Here is a 20,172-nt window from a genome sequence, read left to right on the forward strand (position 1 = left end):
AAAAATATGTCACCATAAGAGAAATAACAATCATGTAATACAGTTGTAAAGGTAAAGGTTCCCCTGCACATGCGTGCTAGTCGTTTCCGACTCTAGGGACGCGGTGGCTCAGTGGGTTAGGACGCTGAGCTTGTCGATCAGAAGGTCGGCAGTTTGGCGGGTTGAATCCCGAGTGCCGCGTAACAGAGTGAGCGCCTGTTACTCGTCCCAGCTTCTGCCAACCTAGCAGTTCGAAAGCACGTAAAAATGCAAGTAGAAAAATAGGGACCACTACGGTAGGAAGGTAACAGCGTTCCGTGCACCTTTGGTGTCTAGTCATGCCAGCCACATGACCACAGAGACGTCCTCGGACAAGCACTGGCACTTCGGCTTTGAAACGGAGATAAGCACCAGCCCCTAGAGTCAGAAACGACTAGCACGCATGTGCGGGGGAACTTTACCTTTACCTAATACAGTTGTATTGGAAATAATCAAACACAAATGTGTACTATATATCTACACCTGTAGCCTCAGTGATTGTTGCTTTTGATTGATTATTTAATACTGGTATTTCTACACTGTTCTATGCCAAAAACAAACAAACAAACAAACAAAAACCCTCTGACCGAAATATTATGATATAAAGATTGAAAAAAAAGATAATTAGCATAGATTTACTAAGTTTCAGTTTAAGAACTTTAATGTTTAAAACATTAAACATTCTTTTAAAAAAACTGGAATGCTTCCATCTAAGTATATTTAGGTGAATAGGAATAAACTACACATCTTCCAACATTAAGAACATTTTAGAACATTTGAAATGTATTACCGTAATAATATCAGTTATGTAGCAGTCTGAATTGACAATAAGTATATACATGGGGTAATATAGACATTTTTACCTATTTCAAAATCATCATCTTCAGCAAGCAATTCAGCATGCAGAACTGCTGGAGGAGACTGGCACTTCTTAAGCTGATATGCTATGGAATCAAATCAAAATTGGATTAGTAAAGGTTTGAAAGCAAGTTTTACTACAAGGTGAATGCCATCTAACAATATTTGAGGAAAAGGTGCGATGGTGTACAAATATTATAACACAGATGGCAAAATAGGCATTGTGAAAAAAATCATGAGAAAAATCTGTTATTTACAGCTACTGATCATATGGGCTGATCATATGATCATATTCCCATGTGGAATATTGGGATTACAGTGTCCATATATGCTTATCTTTGCACAAATCAAAAGAAAATATTTTGTTAATTTTAATTTCTTATTGAGAATATATATAAGTGCATGTATAGAAATGTACATATGTCATACACACTCTCCTTCATATTGCCATTTCAATATAGCCAAAGGTCTCATCTACTTTCCTTATAATTAGTGTCTTTCCTCAAAAAATAAGGTGACAAAATGAAAATGAATAAAACGCATTTTAATAACACAAGCAGTCTCTTTAGAAACTTCTTGCTGTATGATTCTCTTTTTTTCTGATAATCAGTAAAAAAATGATGTCATTTTATAGCTTCAAATGAGGAAATGTCCCATGTCTGAACAGTTCAAGCTTTTTTGACAGGAAATTAGAATATCAATGTGTTTTGCTAATACCTCCAAGTCCTTAGGGCTTACTTAAAAATATGTGGTCTGGGTTAAGTGCTTAGGGCTTTCCCTTAAAATATTAAAAGCCAAGTAACATGTATTAAATATTTACCTCTCCTTTTCCTGCAGATAATAATGGTTGATAAAGGTTTTCATTAAATGAAATAGCATGTCAATTGAAGTAATCTAATTTATTCTGACAACAATAGGAAAAAAAATATTCTTTTAAATAACCCCATGCTGTCTGACTCTCCTTATCTTTCTCACACATGTAAGATTTGTTAGATGAGAAAAAGAATATTGACCATGAAAATTGAGAACAAAGAATCCTCCAGTAGAGAAATCACTGTGAAACTTGAGAAGGACTTCATTGCTGGAGCTAAAGGCAGTTTCCAGAGCTGTGTTCCCACTGAACACTCCCAGCTGGGGTGAATTTTGGTCTGGGCCATCCCTAGGAACCCAGAAAGAAGAGGATTGTAATTAAGTTTCACATTCACAGTACTGTATATTGATAGCAGCTTTAAACTTTTGGGAAGTGAGGATAATTTAAACAATTGTAGCATAGTGATTCATTTGTATTCAAATCTATCCATACGTTAAAAAAACAATCCTTAATTGTAAAAAGTGTAACCTTTTTATTTATTGTATTGATTGATTATTTTTTAATTAAATTTGTTTGCTGCCCATTTCACTATGAGGTGACTTCATTCATTCATATCTATAGAAAATTGCTGGTGTTGTGAAACCAAGCTACCCTTCAGCCAATCAGCTGTTTCCCAAGCAAGAAATACACAATTTTTTTCAGCAGCATCTTCTTGACATATCATTCCTCACATAAACAAGAAAAGTTTCCTCTAGACCAGGGGTGTCAAACTCAATTTCATTGAGGGCCGCATCAGCATTGTGGTTGCCCTCAGGGGGCCGGGTGGGTATGGCCAGGGTGGGCATGGCCTACTGGGTGGGCGTGGCTGAAGTGCGTATGGCCTACTGGGTGGGCGTGGCCAGCTCTACATCGTTCGCATCAAGGGTGCCTATGGGGGCCTGGGCAGGAGTGGGACAGATCTGAGGGTCTCTGGCAGAAGGAGGGTCTCTGGGCCAGGGCCAAGGCAGTGGGGGCCGTTCCCTCACTGTTTCCAGGATGGCTTCGCGGGCCGCATGAAACCACTTCGCGGGCCGGATGCGGCCCCCGGGCCTTGTGTTTGACATGTCTGCTCTAGACAATCCCTCACTATTTAGGTTACCAAAGTGTTTGTCTTTAAGAAGAAGGGAAGCATCATCTCTGGAGAAATTAAAGAAGTTTGGAGTCCTTGATGCTCTCTGAACTTATGCACTCATGTCACCTAGTTGGCTCCTGAAAGGACTGTGAGGAAACAACCAAGCTCAGAGAGTACCCAGGACTCTAAAACTCAGTTCTGAACTACAGTTATCCTCTTCTATTAAAATTAAAGAAAAAAGGAGACATAGAGTACTTGGACCAGGAAAATTAATCCTAAGCCCCCAATTAAAGGTTGCATCTCTATAGAAAACTGGAAAACTCCAGGAAGGGAAGAAAAATCCTTTGTTTTGGGAACTCAGATTTTTTTCCCCTAAGGAAGAGAACATTTTTTTTATCCAAAAATCTACAACTAGATCTTTGATTTACTTCAGAATGTATTAAAATCACTTCTGATAACTGTTACCTCTGATGTATCTGTGTAAAATTAATTATTTGGGCTTTTTGAACAGCTGATCCTTCAGACCTTGAATTTGTTTTATGTTGTCTTTGATAGCATGCTATGGGACATTCCTTTAAAATGCTGTGTTTGATTTAAACAGCTCTAAATTGTTAACCTGTTTGCAATTCAATGCTTTAGGTGTGAATTCCTGAAGTTAAGGAAGTTTCTACATTTTCTTCTTATTTTTTTAATAAAATTGATTTTAGATTATTGTAAAAACTGCAGAGCTGATTTTAGGGAAATTATAAGAGAGTCATTAATTGGAAGAAAGGCACAAGTCATTAACTCAAATTAACTTTGCTGAGGTTTGTTCAGAATAAGATGAGACAGAAATAAATTTGGAGAAGCTTTCAAAATCCTATTAGTATACCCTGCAAAAATATATAAAAATCCTGTTTTTATATTCTTATAGATAAAACTATTTTTTCTCACAAGAAGATTCTGAAATTTCTGCATTGAAAAACAAGCTTGCTAAGCAGAATGAAAAATTTGCTAATTAAACAAAATCTACTGTACAGGAACATGTGCTTACACTTACACATTTTTTTGTTTTATTTAGCCATATAAAGATGGGGAAAACACCCAAATATCATCCTTCACAATAATAAGACATTAACATACCATACTGCAATGTAGTCATTCACTAATTCTGTTTGGAGTAATGTGAAATTGATATAGATGCCATGACCCTGGGCTACAGTTATAAGCCATGTACAATCTTTTGAATTTGGATATTCATCTGGAAATCCTGGTGAATACACAGTACCATTCTGAGATGTTTCATTATATCCACAAGGGGCTGATAAAAGAAAAAAAAATGATAACATACATCAATCTAGTCTTTTGGAAACTGGTGTACCTCTGCCAGCTGCATTTAATATATAACGAAATCCAAAGTGAGAGAATAACAAAATACATCATCTTTCATAACAATAGGCAATTCAGATGAAATAGAACAGGGGTGTCAAACTGCTGGCTCATGGGCTGGATTTGTCATGCTGAAACTGCACCCACCCCATTGCCGGCAATGGAAAAAAAAGTCACGATACGTCGTGACACGTCACGTGACATTGCGAGTTTGACACCCCTGAAATGGAATAATCTAAGTTTTTAACTATGATATACTGGCACCTTAAAAGAATTCAATAGCGGTCAACTAAAAGACATGATGATGGCGTAGGGATGCTTTGAAGTTGACATGGAGAATCTCTTTTTACACAAGATCTACAATTTCTAGTATTGAACTGACCCAGCATATAGTTAACATGCACACAGTTATTCACACTACAAACACAAATACACACACACACACACACACACACAAACACTCGTACCAGAAATTAGGTTTATTTAAAAGATCTAGTATAGAATCCATTAAAAAAATATTACTTGCCTCACTGAGGAAAATACCGAAAAAGATCATAAAAACGTTGCAGGGTAAAGGTTAATTCCACTGCATACTATACTATTTTTTCCCACATTGCAATCCTATCAAATTTATGTCCCCAGAGCAATTAGCTTTTTTTTTTTTTTACTAAACCAAGTGCTATAAGGTAGGTCGAAGGGAATCTGGAAGCCAGCCAGGATTGCCTTAGTGGTTGTATTCGGTTCAGGAAGAATTGGTGTCCTCACTCTTCCCATTTGAGAAACTCTATCCTTCTTAAATGATCAAACCTACCACCTATAATCAATCTGCAGATTAAAAATATTATCCTTTAGTTTTTGTAGTTCTTTGAATGAATTACAACTTTCTGCATTTACAATTGTTCTTTCTCTTTTTTTGTCATGCATGCTTAAAAATAGTTTCCTGCCTGGCAAATAATATTACATTTCTACATATACACATAATACTGCTGCACATGCATATATACTTAGCACTGAGCAATTGACAAAATCATGGGTAATCAGATGTGAAACAATGTGAATTAAAATGATATGTGATTCATCTATTGCTAATATCAAGTGGCTGCTCTGAGGACAGGATATCATACTCAGGCAACAGGAAAGAAAGCCTTAATCCTGCTGGCCTTCCCCAACTGGCAAAGGTGTGAGTTAAAAGAACTCAATATATGAACAACTCAGAAAAGGAATAAGAGATTTCCCCCATCAGCCATGAAATATAGTACAGCAAAGAGAGTCATGTGCACACAATAATTGCAATGAACAGCAGTGGCAGCTTCTGCAATTCGCTGCCAATGACTGAATCTTTGGTTATAAATTAAGTTATTGGCAGCGCAGAAATCACTGTATCACTTGCCAGTCTCTCTTTGCACTCTGCTGGCATTAAATGAAAAATCAAGTAGCTGCTGTTGCAGCTGCTTCAGACACCTCGGCCTTTGGCAGGGTAGGACTTTAAAAATCAAAGAAGATGCTTTGACATGCACAGAAACTCATCATCAACTTTTCATACCTCAGCAAACATGATAAATGTGACAGGATCCACATAATGCCATAGTTGCTGTATAGTGTCATTAGAGAAGTATCTCATTATTAAGATTTGCAAGATATATGTTTCTTTTTAAATAAATTTGAAATGTGCACGTTGCCATTCAGTGTGTCAGTATTCCCAACCTGTACAATAAATATACTCCTGGCAATTGCATTATTTACTGTAAACTGATTTTTTAATTGCAGATAATTAGCATTGCCAGGTGGAAACAACAACAACAAAAATCATGTCATATGTTTAGTTTTAAGTGGATATCGAACACGATACAGTCTATTTTAAAGATTCCCATCTGGCTTTTTTTGCATGACAAAGTGGCCATTTTTACATTTTTACTTTTCCCCCCAAGGACTTTCATTTATAAATGTTAAAATATTATTTTAATTATGGCATTTAGTACAAATAATTTTAATTCTAAGCACGGCATATAATAGTTAACTCTATTCCACTATATATCATGTGTGAGTTTTCAAAGTAATTTGAAGAAATCCTGAGCTCATCAACTAAAATATAAGTGGCCTGAGTTAGAAGCCACTTTTTAAAATATAAATAAGGAAACATCAGCACAGTTTGGATGTTTACATTTACACATGCAGGTGCATGAACCAAAGAGACAGCCAATTAACATGAACTATGGATATCCAAATAATCATTGCAAGCAATTAATTGAAAATAATTCTAAAGAAAGAAGCATCTGCAATGGAGCTATTTGAAAACTATTTCACATTCTGCAGATCAGCCATTTAATTGAGAAGGGGAGGAGGCCACTCCTTTTCCCAACAGCCAACATTTGGAATTCAGCATATATTGAGAAGGTTTCTGGGTGAAGTCACATTGTTGGTTTAGAAATGAGTACTGTGTTCATTGGTTACTATTGTATAGGCAGTTTCTCCTTGAGCCGGTTTTATTTTTAATGTCCCTTTATCAGTGTTTTTTTTTTGTAAAAGAAAAAGGTGCCGGAACTCACACACATCATACAACCTGCCTTGCCTACCCTACAAGGTTCCATCCCAAAAAGGTGCCAGAACTCCGTTCTGAGCGTTCTATGAGAAAAAAAAGCCCTGCCCTTTATTCTCTGCCCCCATTCTATTATTTATTTCCTAAAGGAACAGTCGAGCTTAAATACCTATTATCCTACTGTCATACTTCCAAACCAATGTTCCCTCTCTGTGATTTAAAACATAAAAATCTGAGCATGAATCTGGCATGATATTTCAGCTCTCATTTATTGAGGAAATAAAATAAATGCAGTTATGTACCACATTTAATACAATGATAGACAGGTAAGACAAAACAAATTCTATAGCTTACAACTGTTTTCAACACAAAGGCGAGAGTTATGACCCATAATTTAAACAAAATCCAAAGCCATTCTTCTCTCCTTGCTAAATCCACATTCAAAATGGTTTCCTACCCTTCCAAAAGCCTTAAAATCAAACCCTCTTTCTCCAACCCTCTCTGCTGCTCGTTTCATTCCCTCTTTTCCTCTAGTATCAGGAATACTATGGCAGTGACACTTGTAGCTTTAGGAATGGTAACTTCCAAGATGATCGGCATCGTCTGGTTGTTTTATGAGCATCATAAAAGGCCAGAAAAAACTACGTCTCGAAGTGGCACAAATATGGGTTGTACAGTATGCGAGTGTAAGGAAAGAGAGGGTAGTGATTTATCATACGGGACATGACAGAACGTGGTATGACTTCTATCAGCTACTTTCCACTTTTGAAGAAAAATGTCTTTCTTTGTCAATTCTGATCACCAATGAAGCTAGTATGAGGCTTGCAACAAATCATAATTTTGATATATCAACTTGATTTATTTATTTTTAGTTTTCTTCTTTTTTCTTTCTTTCTGAACACATTAGCCCTAAGAACATCTTGGAATTTAAACAATCATAACATGAACAAAAGCTACCTTCACACTTTGGAAAAGGATGGTTCCAGTTCCTGTTGATCCCATGATGGCAAGTGAGCACGGAGTGACCGATTAACACATATCCAGGATAGCATTCAAAAGAGATAGACTGTCCCACACTGTAATCGGAATTGATTATATATCCATTATAAAATGGAGGAGGATCTGGACAATTCTGTAATTCATAAGCTGAGGGGGGAAAAAGATAAAATATTGTCTTCCCCAGAAAATTTTAAAAATCATAAAATAAATTGCTAAATATTTTATAACTTGCTAAATATTTATATCGAAGAAATTAATACAGAAAAGCAACTTTCTTTCAGTTGAGGATTTCACTTTATTACTATATATGTATTGATAGATACGAAGATTTGTGTTTGTGTGTGCAGTGGTGGGATTCAGCTGGTTCGCACCACTTCGGCAGAACCGATAGCTAATTTTTTGTTGCCCAGGCCCAGAATGGACTTCCGGAAGTGGCATACACACAGAGAACTGGTTGTTCACATATTTGAATCCCACCACTCTGTGTGTGTGTGTGTGTGTGTGTGTGTGTGTGTGTGTGTGTGTGTGTGTGTGTGTGTATGTCTCCTTTTGTCTTGGTTAGAGAAAAGAAAATATCTACAGTTATTGCTAAATGGAACCCATTACAGACTTTTTGCACGAAACAATACATATTGAATTTATGATCTCGATGATTAAATGGAATAGATTATACAAAGCAGAGTAGTATGTTGTAAACATAGAGTAAGATTTATAATTGTACTTATAACTGCAGTAAAGAAAATCAGAAACTACTTTTTTATATCTTTTTCCTTTTTCCTTTTTTTCCTTTTTTTCCTATCTTGCACTTCTCTTTGATTTCTCTTTCTTTTCTTATTCTAACTTTACATTATTTTGTATTAGTTTTGACATTCTTTTAAAAACTTTAATAACATTATAAATTTATAACGGTATGTAGATTTAAACCCTTGGTCAGTAATGAACTTATAGCAATGATGAAGTTGGCATACCAAGCATTTGCCTCCAAACTTTAGGATAGATTCATATATAATATTAAATTAATCTAAAAATAGTCTAATTATTTGCAGTTTTGATCTTATATTTTTATATCTATAATATTTGCCCAATAAGCGGAATCACAATTAGTGAATCCAGAGTAAAACTTCTTCAAGCAGTATGCAAACACAGGAATGGATTTATGAAACTAGATGTTGATTCAAATATTCATAGAGTAAAATGGCTGCTTAGGCTGGCCTGCTCCTAATGTCATATTCCTGATAGGCCTACCTATCACCAGGGCTAAAGTTTTGTCCATGGGACAGAGTGAATTCACAAGAACAGAGAAGGCTTTCACTTGTAGCCATCTTCCCACAGAGTATTCACAGTTTAGAACAATAAGTCTCTGTTTTATTATTTAGCTTAATAGTATCATTCTGCGTACATTCATGTCTAGCTTAATAAAGACTTGGGGTTACTACTGACCCCTCTTTTTGGTCCAGAAAATGATCTCTCTTTCCATTTTCTTATACTAACAGAGTATCTTCAGGCTCATTTTTACCTAGCAAAGGTAAAAGTGCATTGACATCATACAACAATAGTTTTGATCTCTATAAAGGTATATAAATTGAAGATTTGGAATATAAATCATTGGAATATTATGTCTTATAAGATAAAGTAGTAACAACCCCCACCAACCTTGACATATTTTATGGATAGTGTTATTGTTAATTAGGCCTGTAATGCACAGCATAAATTACAATCACAGCTTGATGACTGTACTGTTCGACTTACAAATTAATGTTATATATTTATATTTGAGACCTTTTTTTTAAAAAAAGATCAGGAATGTTCCAAACGGAAACTGCTTTATATTTATCAACTACATAAATATTGCAGAAGTAAATTGCAGTATTTTAATCACCTTGTCAAATAGCTTTTTCTTTTAATCAGTACTAATATTTTCTACACAAATACAATTTTGAACATTGCTATTAATTTATTCAAGGAACTAATAGATTATACCTACCCATGTCCAGTGGTAATTATCAAGCAATAGTGATATATAAGGATTTTATTTTTTAAAGCATAATACTGTCCTTATTCTTAAGATTTTATTTCATATTTTGAAGTGTCTGTCAGCAAATGTAAAATTGGTTATTCTGGTTATGGTTATCCTGATCTAAATATTCTATAATTCCAGAGGAGCACTAGCATGGTCACTGATTATTTCTACAGTATATGCATTAATTGTTCCATTTACATATGCAAAGATTGAATGGACATGCTTGTTTGTGGAAAAAAAAAACAATTAAAATTTTGGATTGTTCTTGATTTCAATAATATTTACTTTAATTTCATACATTTTCCCCCATATCTTCATTCTTTGAAAAGTACAATATTTATAGAAATATTATCCACAGCCCGCAAATTCCTTACTCCAGAATTATGTTCAGTAGAATTGTGAGAAAATATTTATAGACTGCCCTGTACATTACCTCTGCAATTAATAACTCTTATGTGTACAACCCAAAAAACCAAACAATCTATTTCCAGAACCAAATCTATTGAAAAGTATAATGCCTAACATAATATTAATAACAGCTTTTTGGACAGTAAGTTATCTTAATTTATTTAGAAAGTCATATTTACTGTTTTACAGGTAGAAAACTTTCAGAACAAATACATTTAAAAGCCAAATTTTAAAAATTCAAATAAAAAACAGGAAGCACAAGAGAAAAAATGCTTATTAATTCCAGTCTTTTGAAAAAATATGGGAAAAAAATCTTGTCATGAGAAGACATTCCCCTAATAACTGAAACTGTTTATGTCATTCATTACTTACCTTGATATGCAAATTTAAATCCATGTCGGTTTTCTGAGTGATCACTATAAAAATGGATGAGAGTTTCATGTGTTGTACTTAATAAAGATGGTGGAAGATCTGAACCACTAAACTGACCAATCATAGAACTGATGTGGTAAGGCCCATTCTGAATTTCAAGGAAGTCATGGTTAGCTTCGGTGGAGAAGTTCAGGAATTGTAGATGTGCTCCTATGTAGCAAAAATAATAAACTAAGATGAAAGTTTGCATGTTGTAGATTTTTTAAAAATATAAGAAGCAGCAATTAGATGAGAAACTACATTATCCAATCCAGATGTGTATATTCCAGCTTGGATTCCCAAATAACAACAAACTGTCAAAAATAATCAATGTAAGTAGACTAAGTATTAACTATTTATGAATAACATTTCTTTACATTTTGTTTTCTAGTTGCTCAAAATGTTTTATATACTAGTTTTCAATAAACCTTAAACCTTAATAATTGTTAATATTATTATGCCCATATTACAGAAAAAGGCAGAGGGTACCAAAAATCTTTATGACTTTATGATTAACATAAATGAAGACTGTGTATCTTACAGCTATCATTACCCTTTCTACGTACCAATTTTTCTAAGTTTATTATTAGTTATTTCAATATTGTCACTATTTTTTTTCACAGAGTTCATTAAAATTATTATACTAATTTTGCTTATTCTCATTAAAAGAAATGCATGTGGGAAAACTATATAACCCATAACAATAACTGTTCAGAAACCAGAAAGCATATTTTTATAGATTATAAGCAAAACTGGGTTGTTAAATTATATATTATATGTTATAATACAGTGAATTTTGCAGAATAATTATCTAATGTATACTAATGATTTTTAAAAAGATTATTATTCCATCTTTTTTTCCTATACAACTCAAAATGTAAACATACCTAATATCCTTCCCTCCTCCTTTTTTCACCACAACAATAACCCTGCTGAGAGTTATTTATTTTATTTATTTTATTTATTTTATTTTATTTTTATTACATTTATATCCCGCCCTTCTCCGAAGACTCAGGGCGGCTTACAAGTTTAGCAGTAGCCTTCATTCTATGTATATGTCTGCTTGTTAGGGCTTTCACACACACACCCAAGCGGCATTATTACAAAGTCAGCTTATTGCCCCCAACAATCTGGGTCCTCATTTTACCTACCTCGGAAGGATGGAAGGCTGAGTCAACCTTGGGCTGAGGGCTGAGAGAATATGACTGGCTCAATGTCACCCAGTTGGCTTTCATGCCTAAAATGGGACTAGAACTCACCCTCTCCTGGTTTCTAAGATAGCACCTTAACTACCACATCAAACACTCTATATTTTTCAATAACAGAAATATTATGTATCCAGGATCAGGAGTGGGTATTGCTTCCATCTCTTGAGAGAAGATAGGCAATATGGGAGGGCTCTAGAAGATTCTTAGGCCAGGAAGCTGCAATCAATATATATTATCTAAGCTGCAGTTACATCACAGCCTCAACATGTTGCACTTATTTGACTTTTGTAAAAAAAGATTTTCAGTAAGAAATTGCACATTTTTATATTCTGTCTGCTGACAATTTTTTTTGGGGGGGATGGAATTCCTTTTCCATGTAAATATCTCTCATGTCATAACATATTCCATTCAAAGAAATGTGTGGTTGCTCAAGAAGGAAGGAATATGGGGAAACTGCCATAGTCTATTTAATCTTTTAAAAAGTAATCATATAGTTTTTCATGAAAAGGTGACCATTTGCTGTACAGAGTCTGCATAGCTGCATGAACCAAAGATATCTGAAAGCAATTCAAAGATAACCTGGAATTATCTCTGGCCCATTGTATCATATATCAGAATATTCTAAGAAGGTCCCCAAAAGGAAGGTATACATTTTCAATTGGTAGAGAAACAATAGAGAACTGGATAATCTCTGTTTAATGAACCGAGTTATGTGATGCTAATAAAAAAAATAGAATCTCTGTCTTATGTAAATTGGAACCCACTTAATTATCAACAAAAAATAATTCCGTAATTCACAGGAACAGAAATGGATGGATGGGTTTCACAGAAAGCAATTTGTCAAAACCCTATTCAGATGTCTATAGCAAGACATCACAATTACACAAACCTCATGGTTAAGAACATAGTATCATAATAAGATTTATTTCAGGCAAACTAATTAACATAACTAATTACTTTACTGTAAAATATTATCTTTTCTTAGTATATTATATTACATAAATCCATGTAATGAAAGAAAGCTGCTAGTACAGGAAAATAAATGAATACTGACCTAAATGAGCTATGTTTAATTAGCTACATCTCACAATCTACCACCTTAAAAAATGTTTTCTATTTTATTTTAGGCATTTTTTCTTTCTTTCTAGAACATATACCCATAGTTATCTCACTGGGGTTTTTTTTTGTTATTATTATTTATTGCAAGATAAATAACTACATTTACTAATGAATGCACAGAAGTTTTAAAAAGTTCAAGCTCTTTGTAAGATTACATTAACAAAAAATAGCTTAGGACTTTCAGTCTAGCATATGATATTGAATTATTATTTACCCTTCATGAATAATGGAAAAAACCTTCCATAGACACAGGGAAAGAAAAAGGAAATACATGCACATGAGTAACCTGGCCTCTTTTTAGAGGACTAGGAAAGGAGAAGCCTAATTGAATTAGATATTATTTTATTTTATGCCTTTGTGTCAATTAAAGCTACTCAGAATAAGTCTGAGTAATTACATAAATAATGTTTCCAAAGATAATTTCAGGGGGAGCCTGTGCCAGTTCTTCTTTGTACCTAATATTGGGAATTATATTTAAAATAGCCATATCAGAGACGGCAACTGGTGAATGAATAAAGGAAGGCTCATGAATCTAGAACAGGAAGATTCCAAGTGTTATTTAACTTTCAAATAATAAAAAAAATCATTGAATAAAGCAGCACATAGAAAAGAGATTTTTAATAGAATTATTCTTAGTAGCTTTATTAATTAATTAATTAATTAATTAATTAATTTGGTATATCTATCAGGCTAGTGGATGGAATAAAAACAACAACATGACTTTGGAACTCAGATTCCAATGGATAAATAACAAGATGTATTAGTGTCCTTCAATCAGGAATCTTACCATATCCAGTAGGCAATAATATCTTCCATGTGCAGCCTAGATTACTAGGATAATTTCCTGGGAAACCTGGGCTCAGGATCACGCCAGCCATGTTTGTCAGTGTGCCACCACATTTGGCTATAATTAAAAAAAAACCAATCCATTGAAAGTATATGAAAGTATGAAATAAAAGTCATCAAACAATAGTGTGTCTTATGAAGAATTAGTTATATAATGTTGACGTAACTGCACACAAACACAAAGGTTCACACCCTTGTGCCAGTAAAAAAAAAACTTGTATTGATGCCAATCCATGCATGAGACTGTTGTACAAATAACTTTCAAACTCAATTCATTGTGTCAGATTCTTCTATCTATCCATTATTTTAAGATCAAAAAACTGAACTTATCAATACATAATCAATATACATGTAATAGATATTTACTCTATCATTGTTATATAAAGCATGGGAGGATAGGTCTGCTGCTTCTCATCTGCCATTGTTCTTCTTTGGTAATTTCACTTTTCTTAGTGAGTTCACTGAGGGTTCTCTTGATTTGGTTGTCTAGTTTCTGGACAGTGGCAGATGAGAAGCAGCAGATCTATCCTCCCATGCTTCTACGGACACCCCAAAATACACAAACCCGGCATACCCTTCCATCTAATCATATCTCTACCAGATACCCCTATATGCAACATTGCAAAAGAACTAACAAAAAAGCTTGGGCAGGTCATAAGAGGAAGCCAACACTCCATTAATTCTCCACTACAGTGTCTTCAAATAATCAGGGATGTGTTTATAGATGAGAACAAAATAATGGTCTCATTTGATGTCACAGCCCTGTTCTCATCTATAGATCCAGAATTAGCCAAAGAATCCATGACTGCATTGCTTCACAGTACACCTGACTTAATAGAATATACAAAGATCAAAACACCCAGGATTATGGATCTCATAAATCTCTGCTTAACTACATACTTTCCATTTGATGGCCAAATTTACCAACAATGTAAAAGGAAACCTATGTCATCACTGTTCTCAGGACCTATAGCAGAGGTCATCATGCAACGTCTAGAAGCCATAGCATTTCCACAAATACAACCCAAAATATGGATCAGATATGCAGATGACACCTTCACCATAATAAAAAAAGGACTCATTAGAGAACACCCACAGAACCATCAACAACATTTTTAAAGGAATCTAGAGAAGAAGAAAACAACAATTCGCTACCCTTCCTGGACATCCCAATCAGCAGAGACCTCAGTGGCAAACTAGAAATGCAAGTCTACAGAAAAACCACCCATACTAACCAGGTGCTCCACTACCAAAGCAAGAACCCAACTTCCCACAAGAGAAGCTGTGTAAGGACTTTAGCCCAAACACACTACAGCAGACATGTCAAACACAATGCCCGGAGGCCAGATCTGGCCCGCGAAGTGGTTTCATGCGGCCCACGAAGCCATCCTGGAAACAGTGAGGGAACAGCCTCCACTGCCTTGGCCCTGGCCCAGAGACCCTCCTTCTGCCAGAGACCCTCAGATCTGTCCCACTCCTGCCCAGGCCCCCATAGGCAACCTTGATGCGAACGATGTAGAGCTGGCCATGCCCACCTAGTAGGCCATATGCGCTCTAGCCACGCCCACCCAATAGGCCACGCCCACCCAGACCATACCTACCCTCCCCCCTGAGGGCAACCGCAATGCTGATGCGGCCCTCAATGAAATTGAGTTTGACACCCCTGCACTACAGCAATCCAGAACAGCAGAAAAAGGAAATGAAGTATCTATACAACAGATTCCAACAAAATGGATACCCACACAATCTCATCAAAATGTCCTTGGCCACTCAACCCAATACAGCACAACCAACACAAACCTTAAAAAGAATTACACTGCCATACATCAAGAATATCTGAGAAACCTCAAATAGCCTGCTACAACCACATGGAATCAGCACAAGTCAACTAAAACCCTTCAAAACCTCCTAAGCAAACATAAAGAACTAGGAACACCAGAAGAAAAAAATAGGAGTCATCTACAACATGCAATGTAAGAAATGCAACAACCACTATGTAGGAGAAACAGGCAGAAGACTGGCAGAGTGCATCCATGAACACCAACTGGCAGTCAAAAGGCATGATGAAAATTCTTTAATTTCACAACATATAGACAGATTTAACCATAGTTTCAATTGGGAAAATGTGACAATTCTAGATCAGACCAAATCCAAAAATGTCAAAGAATTTCTAGAAGCCTGGCACTCTGACAAATCAGCCATCAAGAGACACAATAGACATTAACAACTTCTGTAGACTATGCAAAAGAGACAAATCAACAGGCCCAAAAAGAGAAAAAGACTCCAGCACCTCCCCACCAGTAATCAGCACTCAGGTCAGCATAGATTAACTCCAAGGTCACCTTCAGACCAACAACCAAGTAAGCAATACTGCAATAAAGAAACTGCCACAGAGCCATTAGTAAACAGCTCAACCAAAGAATCCCTAAGACCCCCCCACACACACACACACAGGCAGGCAAGACACCAGAATATAAACTGACAGCAAACAGCACTCCTTACTAGCACTGATGATGTTACCTAGTTAGGGTAATGAAATGTCTGCAAGAAAACAAGCAAGCTCAGAGAGCACCAAGGACCCCTCATTTCAACCCTGAACTACAAATATTCTTCTTCACTGACACTATAAAATACTAGTTTCATTATGAAATTACTTTTGTTGATATTTGAAAATAGTCTTCTGAGTGTTCGCAGAAGCACAAGATTCTCTGCAACCCATCAGTTGCATAATTGCCCATAATGCAATTGGCATGGCAAAAGAATCCTATTTTGCTGTGGGAAAATACAATTTAAAAAAAATAAAACATACAGACAAACATCTTAATTTTCCTAGTTACAAAATAATTCTAACTGCTCTTCATGTTTCTATGAGATTTGATTGCTTCCCCTTTCAATTTGAAAACACCTGATTGTGAGAAATTATTCTTATACATGCTGTGCATTGCAGTAAAAATAAGATTTTTTTTCTCTCTGCAATGAATTGGAGCCAGCTGAATAAAAGAAAAGACAGCACATCCACCTTTATCATATAAATTGGCATACCAAACAGTAATGGGAATAAAAGATTGCAGAAGAAGGTTAAAATAAATATTTAAATGAAAGTTTGTAAATCTGCGATGCACAAAGCAATTTAGTTTAGCAACCAGCAGATTATAAAAACCTGAAATAAAAGCTCTTAGTGGAATCCCTCTGTCTAATAGAGCCCTTATATGCTTGGACTAAATGTTTGGCCCATTCTGATAGCAAGAGGTAGAAGAACAACTGGATGACTCAAAAAGTGAAAGCATGGATAGTGAATGTCATATTTCCACAAAGCCTAGCAATACTCAGAGTGCTCATAACTTGCTAAAAGTTTTGAAGTTCCTTCTCTAATTAGCACATGAGGAAATAAGGGAAGATAATCCTAACAAGTATTATATGCATATTTTCTCTTAATAACACAACTGCCCCCACCCACCCCACTTTTCCTATAACTGTGGAATTAGACCATGTGGAAGAAGACCCATGGTCACAACATTTCTGAATAGTGACCAAAGCTAATGGGAGTAGCTTGAGCATATGTCTAAAAGAGAGATTGCCTATGTGGGATTTAAGACTATTTAGATTATCAAGGAAAATTATATAAGAGAATGAAAGGGAATTACTAAGCGTTATTAAAGTATGCCCAATGTATAATGCATAACAGGTACAACCACTCCCTTGTTCTTTTTCAGCTTACACAAGGTAGGATATCAGAATCTTATGCAAAGGGGAAAGCCAATGGAGTGAATAATTATAGAGTTTCATAGAATATATATATATATATATTGAAGCCATTGAAATAGAAAAACACCCAGACAGTATGAACAAGCGAGACGACACCTCCCGCCTACATGCCATTTGGAAACCAGCATTGATAGAGAAACGAATTTCAGCAAACAAGGATTTAAAAAACCAACAAACAACCCCAAAAGCCACCAGCCCCAGCAAGACTCATCCACACCCAGAACAAAAACTCTCCCACACAGAAGACAGAACAAGTCAAGCAAAAGTGCCATCACCCAAGCAGAAGAACGCACACACGAACCTGACTGACCCATACCAGAGATACGTAGCAGGTCCTCGAACTCGGAGCCAAACCAAAGCTCTGGAGGCCACTACACAGCCCACTCCTCAGGACACCAAATCACAACACTCAGGATATTACAACACAACAAAAAACCCCACCCATTCAGAACACACCCCACCCAAACAGAAGACAGCCACACCTCCAACCAATCAGAAGACATCCACGCATCCACCCAATCAGAAGACAGCCACGCCTCCACTCAATCAGAAGACAACCACGCCTCCACCCAGTCGGAGGACACCCCCACCCAATCAGAAAGCAGCCACGCCTCCTCCCAGTCAGAACACAGCCCCACCGGCAGTTGGAAGGAAAGGAACAGCCAGACCACGCATTGCTCCTGGAAGCAGCAGGAGGAACACTCCGGCCTGATGATGACGGATGGGATTTCGTCGAAACGTCGCCACAACTTTCTGAAGATGAAAGGAACGCGGGAAGAAACCCGAGACTCTAGATCTATCTATCTATCTATCTATCTATCTATCTATCTATCTATCTATCTATCTATATATATATATATATATATATATGTTTTCTGAGGTTTTCACGGGTGTTCATATGTGGATCTTTGGTTATACTAAAGGTGTAGGGGCGACGTTTCGACGGAATCCCATCCGTCATCCTCAGGCTGGTGGCTTCAGCTTCTCCCAGAAGGAGGAAGCTGAAGCCACCAGCCTGAGGATGACGGATGGGATTCTGTCGAAACGTTGCTCCTACACCTTCAATTCTATGCGGGGAAAAACCCGAATGACCAAAGATCCACATACAAACACCCGCGAAAACCTCAGAAAACATATATATATATACATATACATATACATATACATATACATATACATATACATATACATATACATATACATATACATATACATATATATATATATATATATATATATATATATATATATATATATTCTGATATAACACTATATATGGTATAATGTGTTAATGGTATAATGTGTTATGGTATAATGTGTTAATATGGTATAATGTGTTAAAGATCAGCACTGTTTTTATATTATCTGTTCATAACAATATGAAGTCACAGTTGCTAGTTTTTTAGCTAGTATTGGCCTTCATATACATGGAATTCTTCCCAAGAACCTAATGTATACTTTATGCAGAGATGTGTGACCTTTTGCAATTAACAGATGGAAATTTTCTCATTGTGCAGATTTTCTAAGTGCCATCCAAGAGTCTTGGGTATGGCATCCAATGTGCCAATAACCAATGGGACAACCACCACTGTTTTATGCCATAATTTTTCAAATTCAATTTTCAGATCCCAAGACTTTGCGAACTTCTCCAATTTTTGTCTTCTGTTCTACTATGCCATGGCATTGCCACATCAATTACTCACACTGTTCTGTCCAGACATGTTTATGAATCAAGTCTTTTATTAGTCTGTATTTGGAAATTTTATAAAAATATATTTTATTTTGCACATTTTCAACTACTTTTTCAACTCTATGTTCCCACCAATTTTTTTTATTACTGGTACATGATAATTTTTACATATGTTCCCGTGAATCATTTGGTAACTGTGTTATGCCTTTGCTTATGTTTGTGTGAACTTCCTACGTGAACTGAATATGTTACTTCTTATGCTTCTTTGAACAATCTGCATTTTGAGTCATTTGATTTGTATTCAAGATGGACAGTGATTAATATTTATATGTTACTTATATGTAAGGTGTAGATCTATACATATTTTGTATAAAGTATGTTTAATTGTGTGTTATGTATGTGTATACTCTGAGAGCAAGCAACTAAATTTCATTTTTAATGTGTGCCATTGTGCCCATGGTTAAAAAAATGGCAATAAAGGTTATCTATCTATCTATCTGATGATTTTTTTCCCCAACTCTGGTCTTGATTGCATTAGTTTGACTAGCTTGCTTTTGCGCAATCATAATAAAGCCTCCAGTTTCTTTTTTTGAGAAAGAGAGACTGGCTCATAATTATTCAGTTTGCTTTTTGCCCAAAGTAGGAATAGAACTCCTGTTCTCCTAGTTTCTAGACTAGTTCTTTATCCACTACAGTAAACCAACTCTGTTCTGTTCTTTTCCTTTGCACGCCACTCAAATGACATAGAAATTTTGACCAGGTAGTTTTTGCATGACTATTGAGTTTTCATGATACAATTTACATACACAGAATAAAGAAGATAAAACAGCTTTACATAAGGACTTAAGCAATGATAAAAACTTTCAGATATCATATTTTCTGTTTGATCAAAAACAGGCATTAAAGAAATGGTTCTGCCACTGAAATATGCATCTTCTTAATGCTGACTATAATAAAATTTATTATTTATGCACAGTATTTCATTTGCTTAAACTGTATTGAGT

The 20,172-nt window shown here is 35.6% G+C and overlaps 1 protein-coding gene across 1 annotated transcript in view; it reads right to left on the bottom strand.

Moving 5' to 3' along the window:
• CSMD1 (CUB and Sushi multiple domains 1) overlaps positions 1 to 20,172 on the bottom strand; it is a gene marked incomplete at its 5' end in the record, with an annotated part of 1,146,395 nt that overhangs the window by 102,249 nt on the left and 1,023,974 nt on the right. The window contains 6 exons of the mRNA XM_083350006.1: positions 882 to 962; positions 1,890 to 2,035; positions 3,921 to 4,098; positions 7,660 to 7,848; positions 10,502 to 10,711; positions 13,655 to 13,771. Of these exons, the coding sequence (XP_083206132.1) occupies positions 882 to 962; positions 1,890 to 2,035; positions 3,921 to 4,098; positions 7,660 to 7,848; positions 10,502 to 10,711; positions 13,655 to 13,771 (921 nt within the window). The remainder of the gene's footprint in view (positions 1 to 881; positions 963 to 1,889; positions 2,036 to 3,920; positions 4,099 to 7,659; positions 7,849 to 10,501; positions 10,712 to 13,654; positions 13,772 to 20,172) is intronic.

This window comes from Vipera ursinii (genome assembly GCF_947247035.1).
Source record: "Vipera ursinii genome assembly, chromosome: 1".
NCBI classification, from domain to species: domain Eukaryota; kingdom Metazoa; phylum Chordata; class Lepidosauria; order Squamata; family Viperidae; genus Vipera; species Vipera ursinii.